At 40.4% G+C, this 23,551-nt stretch overlaps 1 protein-coding gene across 2 annotated transcripts in view; it reads right to left on the minus strand.

Annotated features, from left to right (window-relative positions):
* The window catches only part of Glg1 (golgi glycoprotein 1), a 99,291-nt gene that overhangs the window by 39,873 nt on the left and 35,867 nt on the right, over positions 1 to 23,551 (minus strand). For both annotated transcript variants that reach the window (XM_039097676.2, NM_017211.2), the window contains 3 exon segments: positions 6,418 to 6,450; positions 4,973 to 5,059; positions 2,516 to 2,731 (listed from right to left, as the gene is read on the minus strand). In XM_039097676.2, coding sequence (XP_038953604.1) covers positions 2,516 to 2,731; positions 4,973 to 5,059; positions 6,418 to 6,450 — 336 coding nt within the window.

Here is a 23,551-nt window from a genome sequence, read left to right on the forward strand (position 1 = left end):
TGAGCCCATATCACTGCCCCTTATGCATAAGAAACCTGGCATGTGAAGATGGATCCGGTATGAACAGAAATTCAGTTAGTTGGTAGTTAAGAAAGAAAGAAAGAAAGAAAGAAAGAAAGAAAGAAAGAAAGAAAGAAAGAAAGAAAGGAAGGAAGGAGGGAGGGCGGGCGGGCGGGCACTGGATGTGTGGATATACACCTACAATCCTGTATCTGAGAAACTAGCTACATACAAATGTATTTGTTATCTCCAAACCAACAAGCAAAAACGACAAAAAGCTGAAATGATAAAAGTAAAGCAGAGGAGGTTCAAGGGAGCACTGTGTTTTATTAGACCTGAATAAACAAGCTGTCTTGGCTTTCAGCTGCAGCCACTGCAGACTTAGAAACCTGAAGCTGGGAGCAGGTTTCATACTGGTAATGCAGAGAATGGGGGAAGTCAATCAGCTCTTGCTTTTAAGGGCAATAGAACTATCTGTAACTGGGAACTCTATTGTCTGATCTCCGAACACAATGTAAAACCATCTAAGATTCCTGGAAAGTTAGTGTGTCAGGAGCACTAGTGTGGAGATTTTTACAGAGAGTGGGGTTTGGAATCAAATGTAATCCCCAACACCCTAAAGAACGTCAGGGGACCTTCCTAAATGTATCAGAGTGACTCAAATGCTTTGTGTCATTTTAGTCTGTTAAGAAACACAAATACACTCTTTCCTAAACCAGCCTTTCACTGACTGCCTGCAAGCTTCATGTCAAGACCAGAGCCTTTGATGTGAGCACTGAGGAGAGCAGGGCCCCGTACTAATGTGAAAGAATACCAGGGTTCAGTGACAGGCAGACAACTCAACGCTAACTCCTGCGTTTTAGCTACAGGACCCTAACACCATTCAAAAATGTCTACAAATCATAAACAAACAGCAGGAAGGACAAGGAAATAAGAGTTTTCTTTTCCATCTTAGGTCAAGATTCATGAGCAGCAGCAATTAAGTGACACCATGTCTTTGAGTACCTCTCCACTGGCGCTCATTACATTTCAAGACTTTCTTTCATTTTTGCAGAACGTCTAGAACCAAACATCCATAGTGACATCCTATTTGACAGACTAATATGAAACCCATCTTGTGGGTGGAACAACCTTTCCTCAGGGGTTGCATGTCAGATATTTATTTACATCATCATTTGTGGAGAGCTTCTGGGAATTTGGTAGGAATTTGACTTTGGGTTAGGATAAGGAAGTAGGCTCAAGATGAGTACAGCTGAGGAATGCGTTCTCTGTATCTTGAAGGGTCTCCTAGGACCCTGAATGCAGTAATCATTGGACCTTTGTTTGTGCTTTGTTTGTTCCTTAACTACTCTGTTTATGCCTTAGGACTGACTATTTCCTTTGCATGTACCTAGAATGGTATAAAAACAAACTGGAGAAAAATAAACCTGCTCCAGCCTCAGCACTGGCTGGAGTGATGTTATAATGTTGTCTAATTGTCTTTTTCTTTTTAATCCTCACTCCCTCCTTCGAGACCCTGCTGACTGACTGAACTGGCTTGGTCAATGATTCCTAACAGTAGCAACATTGCAGTTATGAAAATAGCAACAAAATAATTTTATGGTTGGGAGTCACCACAACATGAAGAGTTAAAGGTGGAAGCATTAAGTAGGTTGAGAACCCCTGGACTAATTAATTTCAAAAGGAAGATCAGTTGAGTAGTTACTTCATTTCTGCCTTTATTATAATCAGTTCTTTAGTTAATCAGTTCATAGGCCATTTTTCTTCTGACTAGTGAGAAGTAGCTTCACCAATCTTAATTTCTCTTCTCCCAGAAAACAAAGGTGATAAAGAGTATTAACTGGGGCTGGAGAGATGGCTCAGCGGTTAAGAGCACTGGCCGCTCTTCCAGAGGTCCTGAGTTCAAATCCCAGCAACCACATGGTGGCTCACAACCATCTGTAATGAGATCTGATGCCCTCTTCTGGTGTGTCTGAAGACAGCAACAGTGCACTCATATACATAAAATAAATTTAAAAAAAAAAAAAAAGAGTATTAACTGGTCATTCAATGGCATGTTGAGCCACTTTGGATGGAGCGCTCAGGGCATGCCTGTGAGGGTGTTTCCAGAGAGGTTCAGCTCAAAGTACTAAAAGAAGAGTAATTTGGAAAAGCGACAGAGGTCCTGAACTGAATAAAAAGAAGGTAACAAGTGGAGCAGAGAAACGTCTCTGTTTCCTAGCTGTGGGTAGAATGTGACCAATCACCGCAGGCTCTCACTGTATGCTATCTGCTCAGGAAGCCCAAATAAGTCTATCCTTCCTTCCTTCCTTCCTTCCTTCCTTCCTTAAGTTGCTTCTGGTAGATATTTTGTTACAGCGACATGGGAAATAGCTAATATATTGTTTTTTTGGTTTTGTTTTATTAATTTGAACTTTAAGATCACCTCAAGCCTAGTTTTCTCTGAAGTGAGTTACACAATGGTTTTCATTTACTAAGTTCACTGGTTCATTGGAGAAGTAGATGTAGTAAATACCTTTTCCCCAAGGCGAATGCTGCCACATTTCAAGAGGTTGATGTCATTTTTGCAGTCATCCATGAAGCCACAGATCAAACGATAATCACTAAAAATGATGGCTGTCATTTTGGTAATGTATTGATGACACTGGTATTCAGTGATGTTGCCTCGGTGATCCACCAAGCAGGAAACCATGTAACCTTTTCCAACTGGTTCTTCAGCACACTCTTTAATCTGTTCCAAAAGAGAAAGGAAAAAAAAGGGAGGCTGTTTTACAGGTGTAAAATCAATAAACCACGTTTAAATCAAGAAACTTAGAGGTTGGGGATTTAGCTCAGTGGTAGAGCGCTTGCCTAGCAAGCACAAGGCCCTGGGTTCGGTCCCCAGCTCTGAAAAAAAGGGGGGAAAAAAAAAAGAAAGAAACTTATTTTGTTATTGTTAGAAATAATTTCTTACTATGGAGCCCTGCCTGGTTTGGAACTCTCAATATAGCAGGCTAGCCGTCAACTCAGAGATCTACCTGCTTCTGCCTCCTGAGTTCTGAGATTAAAAGCTCTTTACATAGGAGTCAAAAGGGGAGGATGTTTAGAACTACTGAATTTAAGGAAAGCAGTACTGTTCTGTGATACAGCTATTGTCTTCTTGGAACTCCTCAACTATCATTCCCTGGTAGTGAGTGGATCATGAGAACCCTCTTATTCCATGGCATTCTGTCAGCATTTCTCTACCCACTTTATATTAGTTATACAATGAAGTCTCCATAAAACTCTGAAGAACAAGGTTTAGGGAGTTTCTAGATAGCAAGACACAGATTCCTAGAGGGTAGAGCACCCAGGAGTTGGGCATAGAGCTTAAGGCCTTTCTTCTATACCTTGACTTGTGTATTGTTTCATCTAGATCAATGATTCTTAACCTGTGGGTCCTACCCTACAGGGAGTAGGGTGGGGGTCAAATGACCCTTCTCACAGGGGCCCCCAAGACCACCAGAAAACTCAGATATTTATATCACGATTCATTGCAGTAGCAAAGTTACAGTTATGAAGTAGCAACAAAAATAATGTTATGAGTTGGAGTTATCACAACTGAAGGAGTTGTGTTAAAGGTTAGCATCATTAGGAAGGCTAAGAACCACTGACCTATATCCTTTCAAATTCCATTTATGAGAAGGCAGTAATTATGTTTTCCTCACTTAAGCACTAAAACAGAGAAAATGGAAATCCCGCATTTGGGGAGAGAGGGGAGACAGGGTCTCTCTATAGAGCTCTGGCTCTCTTGGAACTCACCAGGTAGACCAGGCTGGCCTTGAACTCAGAGATCTGCCCGCCTCTTCTTCCTAAGCACTAAAATTAAAGATGTGTGCCACCCTACCCAACTGAACCCCAATTTTCTTTTCTATTTTTCTTCTCTTTTATATTATAGCCTACTGCAGTTTCCCCCTTCCTCCTCTCCTCCCAGTCCTCTAACAAACACATCTTCCCTCTCCCCCAGATTCAGTTCTCCTCTGTTACCCTTCAGAAAGAAAAGCAGACCTCCCAGGGATATCAACCAAACATGATATAACAAATTACAATAAAACTAGGTAAACCATAGTTTTTTGTTTTTTGTTTTTTTGTTTTTTGTTTTTTTGTCCCCCTTTTCTTTTTTTTTGGAGCTGGGGACCAAACCCAGGGCCTTGCGCTTGCTAGGCAAGCGCTCTACCACTGAGCTAAATCCCCAACCCCAAAACCAGTTTTTTAACCAATCAGAAGAACTAGTTAAATCACCCAGGGACCATGTATTTATTGTGGTGAATGTTTATAACAGGAGCTAAGGAGGATTTTGAGTTTAGCAGTGAGCCTTGACTGTATTCCTGGTTCCAACATAATCTCCCTCCTGGGAGAAGAAAGTGTCTTTGGTACCAGGATGTTTATAACATCACAAAAGGTCACAGGGGCCAGTGGTACTACTACAATGAAAGAAGAGCAGCCAAATGCAAGGAGGGATCCCAGCACTCTGGAGGCAGAGGCAGATGGATCTCAGTATTCTACGTATTGAGTTCTTGACCAGCCAAGGCTATACTGTGAGACCGTATCTCAAAACAAAACATCTTTACAGAGACATATAGTTCCAGTAACTGTTTCTGTCACTATATTACATTTATAATTATATAAATATTGATTATTTTAAACACTAATACCTATTATCTGATACATATGCTCAACAGACCCAACTGCAGAGCCAAATCACTTAGAAAGGTTTATAGACCTCCAGGGAAATCTACTCTGGTAACCTCAGTGTATCTGGGAGATAGCAAGAGCCCGATCTTACCCTACTGGGTAGGTAATCACAAAAGATCACACATCCTTCTTGGTTCACAACCAAGGCAGATGAGAACTCCAAGAGAAGAAAAGCAACTGAGTCATTCTCCTAAGTGAATCAACAGACTCTACTTTGTCCTACAGATCACAATAGCCACAAAACTATTTCACACTTTACCTCTGAAATAGTTGACTTGCAAACTTCCCTGGCCACAGATTCAAATTTGGGATCAGTAGTCAGGTTCAGCTTGTAATTCCACAACAACTGGGTTCAAGAGAAGAAAACAAAAACCTGATTAGAACACCATGAAATTTATCATGGGTGATTATTATAAATGACAAAAATAATTATACAGTCACTTACAGCACATTTACATTTACAGTAACACAAAAGTCATCATATCATAGACAAAGCACCCAGCATTCAGATATTCTTTCTTTCCTGCTAAATGATGTTTTTACAAGTATCAATTAAAATTATGTGGTACAGGGGCTAGAGAAATGGCTCAGTAGCTAAAAACATGTACTGCTCAAGACAGTTCCCAGAACTCAGTTCCAAGGCTCATAACTGCTTAAAAATCCAGCTCGGGGCATCTGACACTTTCTTCTGGCCTCCACAGACACTGCACCCACATATACAAACTCACAGATAGACACATGTAATTAAAAGTAAAAATAAAAAAATTAAGTGGTATTAAGAAAACTAAATATTGGGGTTGGTGATTTAGCTCAGTGGTAGAGTGCTTGCCTAGCAAGCACAAGGCCCTGGGTTCGGTCCCCAGCTCTGAAAGAAAAAAAAAAAAAAAAAAGAAAACTAAATATTGACGAAGTCCCTGATAAACTTTTGGAGAAAATATCTATTTCCAAAAAAGTCTGCCTCAAATGCTCACATGTGGCAGGGTTTGTTTCAGATTTCACAAATTTCCTTAAGGAAGGCTGCTCAGATTCTAGTTTCCAGGAATATTCATCTTTAGTCCCTGAAAACACTTGATTGACCATTCACTACATGGTTAAGTTTTTTGGTTTTACTCTGTGTTTATTTATTTAATGTGTACAGGTGTTTTGCCTGCTGAGATTAACTACCACTGTGGCATAGCCCTCTCGTCTGAAGAAAACATCTTTTTTTTTAAAAGAATTATTTATTTACTTTATGTATGTATGTGAGTACACTGTAGCTATCCTCAGACTCACCAGAACGGACATCGGACTCCATTACAGATGGTTGTGAGCCACCATGTAGTTGCTGGGATTTGAACTCAGGACCTCTGAAAGAGCAGTCAGTGCTCTTAACCTCTGAGCCATCTCTCCAGCCCCCACAGTAGAGACATCTTAATGAAAGAACTTTAAAGTGAAGTTGTTGACTTGATAAGTAGGAAACTAACTAATTCTTTTCATACGGTCATTGTAATAAGGAAGACCATGAGTAATTATTATTGGCCAAGCCTAACAACTGTTACAATGAAATGGTGTTTATAAAGTTCCTTAAACAAGGCTTATTATCCACTTAAAACTAGAAGCATCAGAGAAAATATAAAGCTTCCAGAGAAAGATGAAAAAGCATCCCAAAATCTGTCATCGTATTTATAAAGCACATATGGTGAGTCACTGAAAATCCATACTTACATGATTGCAGTCTGAAGAAATCTCATTCTCAGGCTAGAATAAAAAAAAAAAAGCAATGTTTAAAAAACCAAACAAACACTAAGAAAAGAAAAAAATCCATCAAGTTTTCAAACATTATAAAAATAAAGTCAAATGTCTGTTCAGCACAAGGAGTAAACTGGAGCCAACACACCTTCCAGATCTCTGAGGGCAAACTTACCCGAAAGGTGCAGATGAGAAACAGTCCCTTCTCTATCAAAAGTATAATGTGGGCGTGGGAAAACATACTACTACAATAATGCAACAGCAACAGAAGTACTTTCTTTTTAAATGACATTTTCTAATTTTGATGCTAAAGAGGGGAGTCTGGAGAAATGGCTCAGTGGTGAAGAGCACAGGCTGCTCTTCTCAAAGACCTGGGCTCAAATTTCTAACACTCACATGGCTGCCCACAACCATTTGTAACTCCAGTTCCACGGGATCCAATGTCCTTTTCTGGATTGCATAACCACTACATTCATGTAGTGCAAAGACATATATGCAGGCAAATCATAAAACACATAAAAGTAAAATTAATTAAAAGACACTAGAGGACCGGCTAGAATCAGATGCACTGAGAAGGCAAAGGCAGGTGGATTAATATGAATTTCAGGCTAACCTAGTCTACACAGCGAGAACCATCTCAAATAGAACAAAATAAAACACACTTTAGTGTCAGTATGAGGTTTTTTTTTTCACTAATGAGAATTTAGATGTCTACATACAATCCAGGGCTTCTGAGCTGGGTATGATGGCTCACTCCTAGCACTTGAGAGCCACAATTTTGAGACCAACCTGAGTTACCTCAGAACTACCTTCCCCCAAACCAAAGCAAGCAAACAAGAATGTCCTAGGCTCATCAGAGTACAAAGGGGGCCAACAGTGGTTTTAACACTACCTAGGGCAGGAGGAGTGTGAGTCGGAGGTAACTCTGTGCTGCATAGTAATACCCTGTGACCCTGTCTCAAAATAAAAGTGGCCGAATACAGCGGTTTGGGTTTGTAATCCCTGTAGTTGGGAGGATGAGATAGATTAGAGTTAGTTTGAAGTCTGCCTGAGACATGTTGTAAAGTTAAGGCCAGACCGGGTTTAATGTGAGAGACCTTGTTAATTAAAATTAATTAAGATGAGAAATTGAGGATTCTGGGAAGAACCATGGCTCAGTGGTTAAGAGTGCATGCTGTTCCTGCACAGGACCGAAGTGCAGTTTCCAGCACCCATGTTAAGTGTCTAATAACTGCCTGTACCTCCAGCTCTGTGCACCCTGAAGCCATCTTTTAACCTCCGGAGGCAGCTGCACTCATACCCACCCACCTTTACATACAGTTTTAAATAAAAATAAAGCAAAAAACATAACAAAATTAAATTAAATAAAAAAGTAAAAAGTGAGACAAAAATACAGGATTGTGCCAGGAAGAATCGTGTTGTTTCCTGAACTGCCCAAGCAAGCAGGTGCCCTGAAATGCCCTCCAAGCCTCCAATCTCAGCCATGCCAGCCTGGCCTGGTTAGGAGCCCAATGGGACAATGCTACGCCTTCCTTACACTGCCATTCTAACTCTGCTCTCCATCTTATGCTGATCTCTTCCTGTTAGCTGTATATGGCCTAGAAAAACTACACAAGAAAGCAAAGGAGCAAAGAAGACACAAAAGGATGGCCCATGAAAAGACCAACAGAATCCTCTAATAACAAAGAATGACTGCCATGGATTTTCAATGAACTGTTTTCCCCCAGAGCTGAGAACTGGACCCAGAGCCTGTGTTTGCTAGGCAAACGCTCTACCACTGAGCTAAATCTCCAACCCCCCAATGAACTCATTTGTGCTTTAACCCAATGATACCCAGTGTCTTTGTACTTGCCCCTGGTCTTTGACTGTAAGACTAGATTTAAGATGGATAGCTTGGGAAATACAACTTACCTCCACTTAAAATGCACCTACTTATACTTAATGACTTCATTCTTGAGTTCCTTTTTAAAAAATTCAAGTAACTTTAATTTATATTTTTGCCACTTTATTATTATAAATCAATTTGTGCCAGTGGACAGATATTTGGACCCCTAACATTTGTGTGTGTGTGTGTGTGTGTGTGTGTGTGTGTGTGTGTGTGTGTCCGTCCGTCCGCCCGTCTCATTGGGAGGGTGGGATCAAGATCTCATTCTGTATGTATGTAGTTCTGGCTAGCCAGAAACTCAAAAAGATATGCCTGCCTGCGTCCAGAGTGATGGTACTTTAAAGGCATGTTCCACCACTCTTAACTTTTTTTTTTAACTGAAGCATTAGCAATGGTGAGATTACGTAGCCTAGTCACACAAGTGAGAGGACAGAATTTCAGAATTTGCATCCAAATTTTGAGTCCAAAGTACAGTGGCTTAGTTTACCCAGTTGGAGTAGGGGAAGCAAAATTCTTGGTCAGGTTGCTGCTGAAACAGTCCTGAGTGAGAAGATTCAATAGCAGCTGAGCTACTGAGAAAGGCAGTTTATTTGTTGTCAGTGTGTCTGTAGGCCACATTTCTAGTCAGAGCGGAGCAAAATTCACTATGAAGCAGTACAGCTGAAAATAAATCTGTAATTACTGCCTGACAAAATAGAGCAGCTTGTCCAAAAGTGGAGTAACAGCCAGTTACTGCTATGAGGAAGACACAATCACACATGGCAAAGTTCTCTAGGAAATGAAACAGCTTTCACATAAAAGTAAACACTATAAAGCTAGTTGAAAAGAAAAACAAATTTGGCCAGGCAGCAGTGGTACCTGCCTTTAGTCCTAGCATTTGGGAGGCAGAGGCAGGGGGATCGTCTGAGTTTGAGGCCAGCCTGGTCTACAGAGTGGGACAGACAAAAATGAAAAGAAATTTAATGTTAATGTAAGAAAAAGCTCTGTGATGTGTACACTGAACTTCTATATACTATTTTTTCACATTTCTTTCTTTTTTTTTGTTTTTTCCAGGCAGGGTTTCTCTGTGTAGCCCTGGCTATCCTGGAACTCTATCTGTAGATCAGGCTGGCCTCAAACTCACATACATCCGCCTACCTATGCTTCCTAGTACTGGGACTAAAGGTGTAGGACCAATAGGCCTGGCTCAGTCCCTCCCTTCCTCCCTCCCTCCCTCCCTCCCTCCCTCCCTCCCTCCTTCCTTTCTTAAAGATTTATTTATTTTACGCACGTCTCCTTGTCCATCTGTGCACTGTCTGTGCTCAAGTGACCAAGGAGGCCAAAAGAACTGGTGGTTACTGATGGTTCTTAACTGCCAGATGTGTGAGTGCTGGGGCTTGAACTCCAGAACTCTGGAAAAACAGTACCTGAATACCTGGCTCTTAATAAACCATCTCTACAAGCACCTATTTTCCAAATTTCTTATGTCTATATTTAGTGTTGGAAAACAGAATGCTGGGCTGGCAAGATGCTTGCTGGATAGAATCTCTAGCCCAGTGAGAAATGCCAACTCCCCCATCTCTAAAACTCTTACACAAATCTTTTCATCTTCCCAACACGATTAAACTTTTGTTTAGAGAAAGCACTGGGGGCTAGAGAAATGGCTCAGTGGTTAAGAGCACTGACTGCTCTTCCAGAGGTCCTGAGTTCAAATTCCCAGCAACCACATAGTGGCTCACAACCATCTGTAATGAGATCTGATGCCCTCTTCTGATGTGTCTGAAGACACTACAGTGTATTTATATAGAATAAATAAGTCTTTAAAAAAAAAAAACACAGAAGGGAAAAAAGAAGATTTTAATAAGAAAAGAAAGCAAGCATTGGACCCCTCACTTTCTCTATATTCCAGATGGCCTAGCAGCTAACCCCACCCTTCTTTTAAAACTGGTCAATTGGAAAGACTATGAGGTTGGACCAAAGCTAGTGGGGAAGGCACCATCCCCCCAGAATTAGGATTAAAAATTAAGTGAACTCCCTGCCCTCGCCGTGTTCATGCTAACCTGGTTTGGACAGTGCTGCACCCTTTTTGCAAAATGCATTTGGCTTGTTCAGATGCTTCCCTCTGTCCCTGTGTTTCCTACACTGAGACTACTCTTTCTTTGTTTCTACCACACAGGAAGAAATCAGACATCACAAATTCCATCCCTGGCTAAAGCCAACTTCAAAAGCTATGCTCTGATTTCTATGAGTGTGCTCTGACATATGCACACTTGTACGCACACACACATAAATAAATTTTTTAATTTAGAAAGGAATTATTAACTAGTCAAGGAATTACACAAAGTATTAATAAAAAATACTTCTACTGAACTATTAATTCAATTCAGAATTTAATAGGAATTAACATTCATAGTTATTTATAAAATCTATTTAAAATGGACTTAATGAGGCTGTTGGGTAATGATGAAACTATACTACACTACTGTGAATTTGACCCACTTGTTTCTTTGTGTAAGAACAAATACTTTAATGCCTTTGAGTCCCTGAACTCAGTCTCCACACTATGAGTTAATCTAGTTTAACTTTGTTTGGGGCTTCACCTTCTTAGAGGGGAAGGGGAAAGGGAAGGGGGAGGAGCTGTGTAGGGGGAGTACTAGGAGGAGGAGGTGGGGGCAGATATTTTGGTGTAAAGTGAATAAATTAAATTAATGAAAAAAGTAAAATTTTAGTGCCAGTTCAAAAAGAAAGTATGAATAAAAGTTGTAAATGTGCTTGGGAGGTTTTGCTTGATAAGACCCCATCTTAGGCTTGAAAGCCATCTTACAGCAAGGACAACTAGAGTCATTCTTGTTTATGATTACATCTGTCTGTCAAGGACTGAGCTATGCTACCTGTAACCTTAGCTACAAGCGGTTGGTTCTGTTCTGTCTGCTCCAGGAGAGGGCAATTACAGCTTTGCTTCAAAAAGCTCTGAAGACCACTGTGCAAGCAGGTGTTTGTTTCAGGAGTTTGTTACAACCAAATCCTAATGCTTGTGTTCTGCCCTGTAACCCCGCCTATTTGCTTGTCAAATCCCCCATTAGGAAACCCCCTACTCCTTTCTGAACTACGAAAACCCTTGTCTTCCCCATGTCCATGACCTCTTGAACTCCTCCATAAGGAAAGACAGCTATGTACATGAATAAAAAGAGCTTGCTTTAAGTAATTCGGCTATGATTCGGGTCAGTGGTATTTCCCCTTACATCTGTGGGGTTAAAACTGTGTCTGTTAGCACGGAGAAGACACGGAAGCAGATCCTGAATCTAACCTGACTGGAGCCAACCCTAATCAGATACCCTGCACAGCCACACACAAGAAAACAAATATCCTTATGGAGAAACCGTAAATGAGATAGATCCTCAAGCCTTCAACTAGTAAAAGAGCCAATCTACTGACAACCAGACAATGGTGTTTCTGTATTTTCATATTTTATTAATAATTTGATTATTTATGACATAATGAAACACAGAAGAACTGCAACTTTAGAAGCCAGTGCTTGTTTTTTCAACTTTCTCTCTCTCTCTCTCTCTCTCTCTCTCTCTCTCTCTCTCTCTCTCTCTCTCTCTCACACACACACACACACACACACACACACACACACACACACACAGGCTCGCATATTCCCATGTCAGAGCACAACTGAAAACCAGAGAAAACTGGTTTTTTTTTTTTTTTACCCTGTGTATTCTGGGAATCAAACACAGGTGGTTAGGCTTGGCAACAAATGCCCCTGTCTGCTAAGCCATCTCACCAGCCCCTCAGCTCCTGCAACTAAACATAAACTTGTTTTATATTTTCTTCCTAGATTTTGTTTCTCTAGAAAAAAGCCATATACAAGGTTATGATATCAAACGTTTAAGATTCATGGGACATCATAGCTATTAAGGACTTATAAGTATAATCACAAGTGATTAATTTTGTAAACTTAGAAGTGTCTTTAGAATCAAAGAAGAGAGGAATGGCAGAGAAACAGAACAGTATCCTGCGAAGTGGAGAACATACTGCCCATGGAAATTAACTAGAGAAAGCATAAAAGAAAATAGGTTAGCCATTTGATAAGGAACTAAAAATATAGAAATGTCAAAAACAAAGACAGATGTGGATGCTAACTCTGGTTTGTTTCTCAGAATGGACAAATTCCACAATACCCCAATCAAATCATTCCACCAGATACTGTAAGGACTAAAGATAAGCCCCACTTGCCCGAGGACAGCTGACTTCCCGGTATGCTGGAGTTGCTCACGTAAGATAACAAGTCAGGGGCTGGAGAGATGGCTTAGTGGTTAAGAGCACTGACTGCTCTTCCAGAGGTTCTGAGTTCAAATCCCAGCAACTACATGGTGGCTCACAGCCATCTGTAATGAGATCTGATGCCCTCTTCTGGTGTGTCTGAAGACAGCTACAGTGTACTTATATATAATAAATAAATCTTAAAAAAAAAAAAAGATAACAAGTCAGATGTTCTCACTTCAGTAACAAGGTTGGTGGCCCCAACTGCACAGGATGTGCTTGACCATAGGTAAGCAGGAGACACCAAAGCAGAAAGGATATCAGGATGTGTACTTGTTGCCCCCGACTGGACTAAGACAGGAAGTATGTTGCCATGTGGGTTTTGCCTTTATGAGTACCTGACTGACCTAATTCAGCACCATTGTCTGGAAATCCTGGGTATGGACATGGGCAATATTAAATTAAGCTTGCTTTAATTGTACAAGTGTGGATTTGGTCTCTCTTAGAGATTTTCAGGCTTAAGAACACCTACTTCCTCCAAACTGGAACTGTACACACATTAGGATTATCTTTAATCCCAAAAGAGCAGCACAGGACACAAACCCTAGAATTACTAAGGTAAACATAGTTGAGAATGTTCTTCCATTTTTCCAGTCATCAGTGAAATGATCCCCAAACTAAACTAACCAATATATACTTTGAAGGGACTCTGGCCAGCTGGAGCATGGCAGCATGGCTCTAGCATTTTGTGCCCTTCTCCCAGACTCCCTCTGCCTTGCTAAGACCATCAGATTACATTTCCTAAAGCGAGCCACCAAGGCCTAGCTCTCATTTGGCTACTTCCTCCTCCTCAAAGTAACAAACAGGGCCCAGCTATCAAAGTATTGAGATTCAGTAATGAAAAGCCCCTAATTATCATGCCCGATTAAAAATAAACACCTCATCCTAATGTGGAGTTTACCCTTTACCTTTATAAACCACAATATTCCTAAGGGCCATGTCTGTCTCCTCTCTATCCAGAGGCAGTCCTTAGTACCTCTGACACAACACCCCTCCCTCTCTCCCTCACTTTCTATCTCCTGTCTGTGTCTTTATTTCCTGTCTTCTGTCCTTCTGGGATAAATAAATCTCCTTTGTGCTAAGAATTTGGTCTTGGGGGTCCTGAGCCAATACCGATCTCTTACATATTCAATAATAATGTCCCCTGAATTATACTAGGCACTGTTGTAAAACAAAGAAAATTAAAGACTTTAGTATCTAATCACAGATAGTTCAGAATATAGTAGTATAGAAAAATTTCTAAGTCAAATAAATGTAGGTTTGAGGCAGATCTAAAGAATTACTTAGAGCAGTGGTTCTCAATCTGTGGGTTTGACCATCTCCCATGAACAGGATCACAAGTGCACACCATCATACTCAGGTTTTCACATGGATTCACATGGTTCTCATGCTTGCAAGGCAAATACTTTCCCAAGTAGCTTCCCAGCCTCATATGTTTTAGTGGATTTTAAAATGCATGTAATTGTACAAGTGTGGATTTGGTCTCTCTTAGAGATTTTCAGACTTAAGAACCTCCTCCTCCTCTTCCTCCTCCTCCTCTCCCTCCCCCTCCCCCTCCCCCTCCCCTTCCTCCTCCTCCTCCTCGCCTGTCCTCAAAGCTCCATAAATTCAGAGCGGTTTCTAAGGAAAGGGATGGATGGTAGAAGAAAAATGCCCAGTATCTGGGAGGCTCAGACAAGGACAAGGTCTTAGTCAGTTTGAAGACCATGCATCAAAAGGCACCTGAATACAATAGAACTACAGTATACATCTACAGAACCTTATGACTTTATGCCACTTAACTTGAGACTGCTGAGGGCAGGCTTTGGATTTGAACTGATATTTCTTTCCATAGGGCTTTCTTTTTTTTTTTTTTTTTTTTTTCCGGAGCTGGGGACTGAACCCAGGGCCTTGTCCATAGGGCTTAAAATTCATAAAGATTCAATGTTTTTAGAGCCTGAGATTATCTTGAAATTCAATGCAAAGTTTCGTGAAACTTTTTGTTTTAAATCCCCCAAAGATTTACTAGACAAAGGAAAATTGTTTAGGGTAGACAGATAGTTCAGTGGTTCAGAGAACCTTCTACTCTTCTAGTGGACACAAGTTTGAGTCTTAGAAACCGTGCCAACCACAATTGCCTGTAATCTCAGCTGGTCCCTGAGGGCACCTGCACATAAATTTTAGAAAAATTAAATAAGAACTTAACAATTTAAGAATTAGTTGAGATTCTTTCCATGAATCTCTAAAATCTGTGATGTGGAATTTAAATACAGATGTTGAATTTTCAGTCTTTTAATTCAGGTAATTTGCATATTACCATGGCTACCACTGATTTACTTCAATCATTCTCATTGGTCAAAGTCATAACGAAGAGCTTTCAGAATAATGACTGAATAGGTTTAGGTCTGAATGGTCTCTATTGAACTGACAATCCCCTTCACTTACAAAGTTGGTTTTCATAAGAAGCATAAATACAAAGATATGTATTCCCTAGGGTAAACTGGCCAAGTTATGGAGTCTTGCTAGAGAAATTAACAGATTCCCAATACTAACTGAATGAAAATTCTTAACAGAAATCTGTCTGCAGAGATTGGCTGATAAGAATTTCAGTACTGTGGAGAAATTGGAATATTGCAGGTCCAGAGAATAATTACCTTGGGCTAAGTTCTGGACCATTCCTTGCCCCAAATCAGAACTAGCATCCTGTGACAGACCCTTTTGATTAGAATCTACTGATGACTTAGCAGACAACTAGCTTCTACCAGCCTCAAAGATAAAATCCATCAGATATTATCTTCAGCCTACAGGCAATCTCCCTTGTAGATGTACCTGCCTCTAATATATCCATCAATGTATTTTAAAACTTGCCTTGATTTATGACTTTTTCAGTTCTATAAAACTATAAAAACAACTGTTTTCACATCAGAACATGGACTTTGGGGTAACCTATATCTGTGTTCTTGGGTTATGGTCACTCAAAATGGCTCCAGAATAAACTATCCCTTTAAGAGGAGCACTGGTTTTTGTGTGGACATAACCTAGAAACTATCCCAGTTTCTGAGACAGAAACTTGAAAGTTCAATGGTGACTAAAATACTAAGCATCCGAAAGTTTTATCCGCATCCGAAAGTTTTATCAAATAAAGTTGAGACATCCATCAAAAGAATGCAAAAAAAAAAATGTTGCTTTTTCCTAAGTATTAGGTACTAAATTCACAACAGATCTGCTTACCAATGACAGAACCTCCTCCTGGTCAGGTGCACTCTGCAGTGCTTTCAATTATTCCAGAGTCTGTTTTTTTTTTTTTTTTTTTGGTTCTTTTTTTTTTTCGGAGCTGGGGACCGAACCCAGGGCCTTGCGCTTCCTAGGCAAGCGCTCTACCACTGAGCTAAATCCCCAGCCCCTCCAGAGTCTGTTTTAGAGAACCCTAATCATAGGCACAATTCATTTACTCTAGTCCAAAGCCTGCTCCTCAAAGCAAAATGAATACAACATAATTGATATCTAATGGGATAAACTCTTTATAGCTTTGGAAAACTGTCCCTGAGTAAGTTCCCTCACATCCAAAACTGCTTTTCAAAGGACAGTGATCAACACAGTTTATGTCCACTAAGAATGCTGACTCACTAAAGAGCTGTGCTTTTTGCTGGGTACAGTGGTCCATTCATCTGCAAGGCCAGCACTTTGGAGGGGGAGGCAGTTTGAGGAGTTCAAGGCCAGCCTTGGGCTATATGAATGAGATAGTCACAACACTTCCCTTCCAAACAAACAAACAAACAAACAGAAAATAAAAACTTTGGCTGTACTAAGTAGTGTCATAAATAGAGGTAAACCAAGGATCCTCACCCCACCATCTAGCCATTATTCACAGTTCACGGCTGAATAAAGAGTAGAGTGAGCGAAGTGTTGCTGGTATTTTAAAGAAAAAGACAGCACCATCAACACTACAGGGAACAGAGAAAGAAAAAGGAGAATGTAGGGAGGGTAGTGATTGAGCTAAGCCTTAAGAAAAGGTATGACTGGGGTTGGGGATTTAGCTCAGTGGTAGAGCACTTGCTTAGCAAGCGCAAGGCCCTGGGTTCAGTCCCCAGCTCCGAAAAAAAAGAAAAAAAGAAAAAAGAAAAGAAAAGGTATGACTGCTTATATGTGGCTGTACAGATGTTGAGGCAGGTGAAACAGGGTAATGGAGGAAAGGCACCCTCTATGTAGATACTTGAGCGAGAAAGTGAGGAACCCTATGCTGACCATTCAGAGGATTATTTATTTAGTATTTCCTGATATGTAGTGGGATAACTATAAGGATATTTACCTCAAGATAGGTTCAATTTTGTTTTCCTATAATCCAACTTAACATGATACACTAAGTCGTGAGTAGTGGGCTTAACTTACTTCCATTACTTGTGTTCTTCCCCAGTGGGTGATAAGACAATACTGCTGGTAAGTATTTTATAGCTATTCACTTATATAGGAACATGTTTGATTTTAAAAGGTGTAAAGAAGAGGCAGGCAAGACAGATAAGGTAACCGTCTGAGAAATAAATAGGCAAAGGTTCCAGAATATGCAGATCTTTTTATAGGACCTAGTTCAAATTACTGATGCTTCTAAGGGAACAATTTAATTCTGAGACTACTCTACCAGTTGAATTAGACCAAATCAGGGTACTACATAGTCAGCCAGGGGTGTGATTCTAGCTCTTAGGAACTAAGGAAGTTGTGTCGCTGATGATTAAAGACCAGCTTGAGGAACCCTGGCTAGCCCTGGCCATTGAGTGAAACTATCTCAAAAATATATAAATACCACCATTTGAAACAACAAATGCTGCTGAAATGATAGAGCTAAACACCTGCTTTGAGAAATGCCATTAACTTAATGAAGAACAATAAAGAGGAAGTCCTCTATAAACATTCTCCTTAATCGCTGTCATATCTATGCCTTCTAAGGTAGTAATTTACTAATATAAAACTCATTAACTTAATAACCAAAGCATCATAGACACAGAGAATCCTTTGGATGGTACTGCACTTGAATTATATATAAGACCTGCACAAATCAGAATGTCCACAATATAGTTATCATAAAGAGAATCAGAATAAGAAAGAAGACATTTTGACTCCAAGTGTTACAAATCAACTTGAATTTCCTAAGAACACAGATTTCCACTTCAAGTAAGAGGAAAGAACTTTAGAAAAGTAAACAAGGAGGAGGAACAAGAGAATAAAGGCAGAACAGTGGGCTGGAGAGATGGCTCAGCAGTTAAGAGCACCCGACTGCTCTTCCAGAGGTCATGAGTTCAATTCCCAGCAACCACATGGTGGCTCACAACCATCTGTAAAGAGATCTGATGCCCCCTTCTGGTGTATCTGGAGACAGCTACAGTGTACTTATATATAATAAATAAAATAAATCTTTAAAAAGGCAGAACAGTGACCGACTGTTTTTAAAAAATGCAGGGCGGAATGGCACTGCCTTTAAGCCTACCACTTGGGAGGGAAGAGTCAGGCTTGTCTACATAGCAACCTCCTAGACAGTCAGAGAGACCCAGCCTCAATACCCTACCCCAAATTATTTTATTTATTTATATGTGCATGTTCAAGTGACTGTGTATATGTGAATGTGTATGTGCAGATGAGTGTGCCGTGTGTGTATGGAGGCCAGAAGGTGTAAGATCCCTGGAGTTAAAGGCTTTTGTGGGACATCTGACTAGTTATATGAGTGCTAGGATCCAAATTCCTATCATTACAACTGTGTAAGAAGCACTCTTAAAATATTGTTTTAGAATACTTCCTAAGTATCTGTGGTTTAAACATATGCTCCTTCCCTAGTACAGAATGTTCATCTTCAGCAGCTATTACTAATTAGTTCTAAGTATCCATCACTGGAAACTCTAACAATGGATACAGAATACAGACTTTGGTAAGAAAGATCTATATCAAATGCAGGCTCTTCAAGAAACTGTGTGCTCACATGTAGACATAATGGAACAAAATAATGTAACCCTTGTTGTAAGCAAATAAATATTATCTATATTTACAAAAGTAATATTTTATACTTAAGAGTATTAATTTTGCTATGTCCCAACAGGATAAACCAATCTCAAAAATTAAAATCTAGGCCAGGTTCAGTGGCACACAGCTTCATCTCAGGGTCAGGTTTCAAACCTGGAACAAATGGCTGAGGTGCCTATTAACATAGCAGAGTGAACCTAGCCACAAGATTCTCCCTGCATCCCTCAGTCCCAACCAGTTAAGGGCCCTCCTGATTGGCACACCCCCAAACACACACACTCTGACCTCTCTAGCACAAGGGGCTAGGCAGCTCTTCCCTGTAATCCAACCATTTGGTTACCTACTCTCTTTTGTACCTGGTCCCCCTGCTCTCCCCTCTCTCTCCCCATTTTCCTACATGGCCTGGCTCAGGGTCATGTCCTCTCTGGACTCTCCTAGATGTCCCTGTTTCTGGATATTCTCTCCCCTTTTTATCTATAACAAACATTCTCCTCCACCATACCTAGAAGCAGTCATTTCCTTTCCTTTTTATTTCTTTTTTTCATTCACTCAGTACTTGGAAGACAGAGACAGGAGGATTTCTGAGTTTGAAGCTAGCCTGGTCTACATAGCAAGCTCCAGGACAGCCAGAGCTACATAAAGAGACTCATTCAAAAAACAAAAATAAGTAAAATATAAAATAAAATAGAGAAATGGCTTAGCAGTTAAGAGCACTTGTTGTTCTTGCAGAAGACCTAAGTTCAGTTCTCAGCACCCACACCATGGTTTACAATCATCCATAACTCTAGTTCCAGGGGATCTGATATTCTAACCTCCATGGGTACCAAACAAGCATGTGGTGGACATACACAGACGTCAGCAAAACCTAACCTACTCACTCACTCATTGTTTCACTGTCTCTGTCTCTGTCTCTCTGTCTCTGTCTCTCCTCTCCTCTCCCTCTCCCTCACCCTCTCCCTCTCTCTCTCTCTCTCAAAATCCAAACAAATTAAATTAAAATAAAGGTTTCCTATTAAGCAGGAATAAGTTTCTAAGCTACGTACAGTTGGAGGTATGACTTAATGGAAGAGTACTTGCTGAACACAAGAGAAACTCTGGTTTCTGTTGGGTTTTGTTTTGATTTTGAGACAGGGTCTCACAATCTAACTTTGGCTGACCTGGTTGGACTAATGTAATACTATTACCTCGTTTACATAAGTAACTGCCACCAAAACATATCAGAAACAGTGTCCTGCATTGCCATATTGGCCTAAGGCCACAGTTTATTCATGACAAAATTTAATTACTTCAAGGATAACAAGAAAAAAACTTGAGCTATGATTTGGGAGAAGCCAATTATTAATTATACTCCATAACAGAATGCTTTAAAGTACAGTGAAGAAAAAAATACTTCTCAAACTTATATTCCATTAATACTAGAGCTATATCTTTCTGAAACCATCTGACAGAGTAATTACCAACCCAAATATCATATAGTAGTCAAAAATCAAGTCATAATACATAGATCATTTCAATTTCTGATACCAAAAGCCCTGTGATGTATATTTATTTATTTTACATATGGTTTAAATTTGAACATTCAGGACAGAACATAACTAACTCAGAAATAAAAATCCAGTAGTTAAAGCTATTGCTGCTTTTACAGAGGAACTGGGTTCAGTTCTTAGCACTCAAGTCAGTGGCTTAGAACCAACCACCTGTGACTCCAGGGGATCCGTGGCCCCCTTCTGGCCTCTGTAGATACCCAAACACACATGACAGACATATAAAACAACAAACAAATAAAAAAACTTTCTTCATAAACACATCCTTTTAAAAATTCCTAGGGCCAGGAGATGGAGATGGGTCAGTGGTTAAAAGCACTGGTTGCTCTTCCAGAGGACTCAGGTCTGATTCTCAGTGCCCAAATAACACCTCACAACCAGCTGTAACTCCAGTTCCAGAGAATCTAACACCACCCCTCACCAAGTGCCAGGCACACACAGGCAAGCACTGCCCCCGACCCTCCCACACTTTAAAAAATAAAAATAAAAATAAAAAATTCCTAAAGTCAGGTATAGAAGCATACAACTGTACTTCCAGGACTCAGGAGGCTAAAGAATAGGATCATGAGGTTCTGAGGTTTGCCTGAGCTAAAATACCCAAACAATACTGGGTGGTGGTGGTGGGGTGTGTGTGTCAGAAGTTTCCCTTTTTTAAAAAAAAAAATTTATTTTTATTTATATAAGAAACTGTAGCTGTGTTCAGACACACCAGAAAAAGGCATCAGATCCCTTTATGGATGATTATGAGCCACCACATGGTTGCTGGGAGTTGAACTCAGGACCTCTGGAAGAGCAGTCAGTGCTCTGCACCGCTGAACCATGTCCCCAGCCTAGAAATTTCACTTCTTAGAAGTCTAAAGTAAATGCTATGGTTTGAGTATGTCCTTCAAAGTACATGTGTGTTGGAGCCTTATTTTCTCAGTGGTAAATGCTGGCAAGTGAGGCCTAGTGGGAGGCACAGCTGAGCCCCTGTGACTGGATGGAATACTGTCCATGCTCTAAGTTGGTGCCTTTTCTCTTTTGCACAGTGCATTCTAGTCTCTCGTCGCACACATTTATTTTTTTTTTCTTTTTTTCGGAGCTGGGGACCGAACCCAGGGCCTTGCGCTTGCTAGGAAAGTGCTCTACCGCTGAGCTAAATCCCCAACCCCTCGTCGCACACATTTATATTACCTATCTAATATTTGCAATCTCTCTTCCTTCTGGATAGGCTAGGAAACAAATTTAAAAAAAAAAAAAAGCACACTGGTGTAAGTGTGCAAGCACTTACAGTGTACTAAACTATATTCTAAAAGTCTATATTCTTCTTTCCCACACTAGCCATTCAAAAGCTTCTGAGACCCTGTAAATTTGAAGGCTGTGTTTATAATGTGGTCAGATACTGAAGCTGGGAAGAGCTGAAAGGCTTAATTACGTGATGCTGTGATGTGCTAGAACCCTCAGATATCCTGGTCCACATGCTTGCTTCACTGAGATAAGCATATGGGCACAGCAGCTCTGCTTCACGTCAGGCACCGTCGCTACAGTGTGTGGGTTTCCTCCTAACAGCAGCCCTGCCATCTGGTGCAGCTTGTGTTGGCACTGTCAGGACAGAAGATGCCAAGCCTCACCACGCTATTCTGGGACACTAAATGTGCTAAATACAAACTTAAAATACAAGCATTTTTTAAATGAAAAAGGGCCTACTGCATTAAAAATATCAGACTTACCACTTAAAGTTAAACTAATGTAACATCTCTTGATCTTTAAAATAAGTAAGACAAAGACTGGAAAAGTCAGGAGATAGGAGGTAAGCTTAAAATTTTTCTGAAAAAATTTTTGTTTAAGAATTTAAATGAGGGGCTGGGGATTTAGCTCAGTGGTAGAGAGCTTGCCTAGCAAGCACAAGGCCCTGGGTTCGGTCCCCAGCTCCGAAAAAAAAAAAAAAAAAGAATTTAAATGAAACCAAACCCTAACTACTCTATAAATATAAAGGTGCAATGTGCAAAAAAAAAAAAAAAACCAAACCCACTTTTGCAATACTACTACCTTTTTATTTTTTTCTTGGAGACAGGGTCTTATTATGTAAGACCTTAATGGTTGGTCTTGAATAGACAGAGACCCTTCTGCCTCTGCTCCCCACTGCCCCACCCCAAGTGCTGGGATTAAATGTATGTGCCACTACACCTGGACTGAAATGTGTATTTTGGCAAGCCAAACGAGGACAATAGAGTTGAGAAGCTAAAAGAAATACATCAATGGGATGACTCTATCTGCCTCCAGCCACTTCTCCATGTTCCACACAACACATCAACACGCCTTTCAAACAAGCTAATCTAATGTTTGAAGTTACTGAATCTTGTAAAGATTCATGCTGAGCTCAGAATACAGCTCAGTGGTAAAGTGCTTACCTAGCTCAGGTGAAGTTATAGATTCAATTCTCAGTACTACGGTTTTTTGTTTGCTCGTTTGTTTGTTTGTCTGTTTTAGTATAGAATAGTGTTTATTCAGGGCAGGGGGAGGGGAGTTGAGAGGGTAATAGGGCTGAGAAAGGCAGAGAGAGAGTAGAGGAGTGTAGGCTGGCCATGAGCATGTAGTTGGAGTGGGCGGGAGAGGGGGGGGGGAAGAAGCAGGGGACAGAGAGCAAGAGAGCGAGCGCTTGTTTGTTTTTTTAAAAGGCAGGCTCTACTGTTAAGAATGTTGGCTGCTCTTCCAGAGGTCTTGGGTTCAATTCCCAGTACCCACATGGCAGCTCAGAGCTGTCTGTAACTCCAGCTCCAGGGAACCCAACACTCTCACACGATTACATGCAGGAAATACAACAATGCACATAAGATAAAAATAAATATATTAATTAAAATCATTTTGCATGTAACGAAATTCTTTAATCCCTATAAACTGAGCAACTAGATCTGCTTAACAAAGTTCATAATTATAGAAACAACATCAATCTGGGCCTGGCCATGCTCATTTAAAGAAGGCAAATTTTGAGGTTTTTTCTTGTTTCAGAGGTAAACTTTCTTTTAAGCTTGCTCCTTTTCCTAAATTAAGTTAATTATAGTTAGTAAAAATAGCATTTATTTTACCCTAGCTAGCAACAAGAGTTTTATGAGTTACTTTATAGAAGGCAGGGACTTTTTAAGGTAAGATCAAGTTGAACTTAAAATTGCCAACGAAGCTGGGCAGTAGTGGTGCGCACCTTTAGTCCCGTGCTAGGAAGGCAGAGGCAGACGGATCTCTGAGCCTGAGGCCAGCCTGGTCTACAGAGTGAGTGAGTATGTGTGTGAGTGAGTGTGTGTGTGTGTGTGTGAGTGAGTGTGTGTGTGAGTGTGTGTGTGTGTGTGTGTGTGTGTGTGTGTGTGTGTGTGTGTGTGTGTATAAAAATTCTGGCACTCCCAATCCTAAACCT

This window comes from Rattus norvegicus, chromosome 19, assembly GCF_036323735.1.
Source record: "Rattus norvegicus strain BN/NHsdMcwi chromosome 19, GRCr8, whole genome shotgun sequence".
NCBI lineage: Eukaryota > Metazoa > Chordata > Mammalia > Rodentia > Muridae > Rattus > Rattus norvegicus.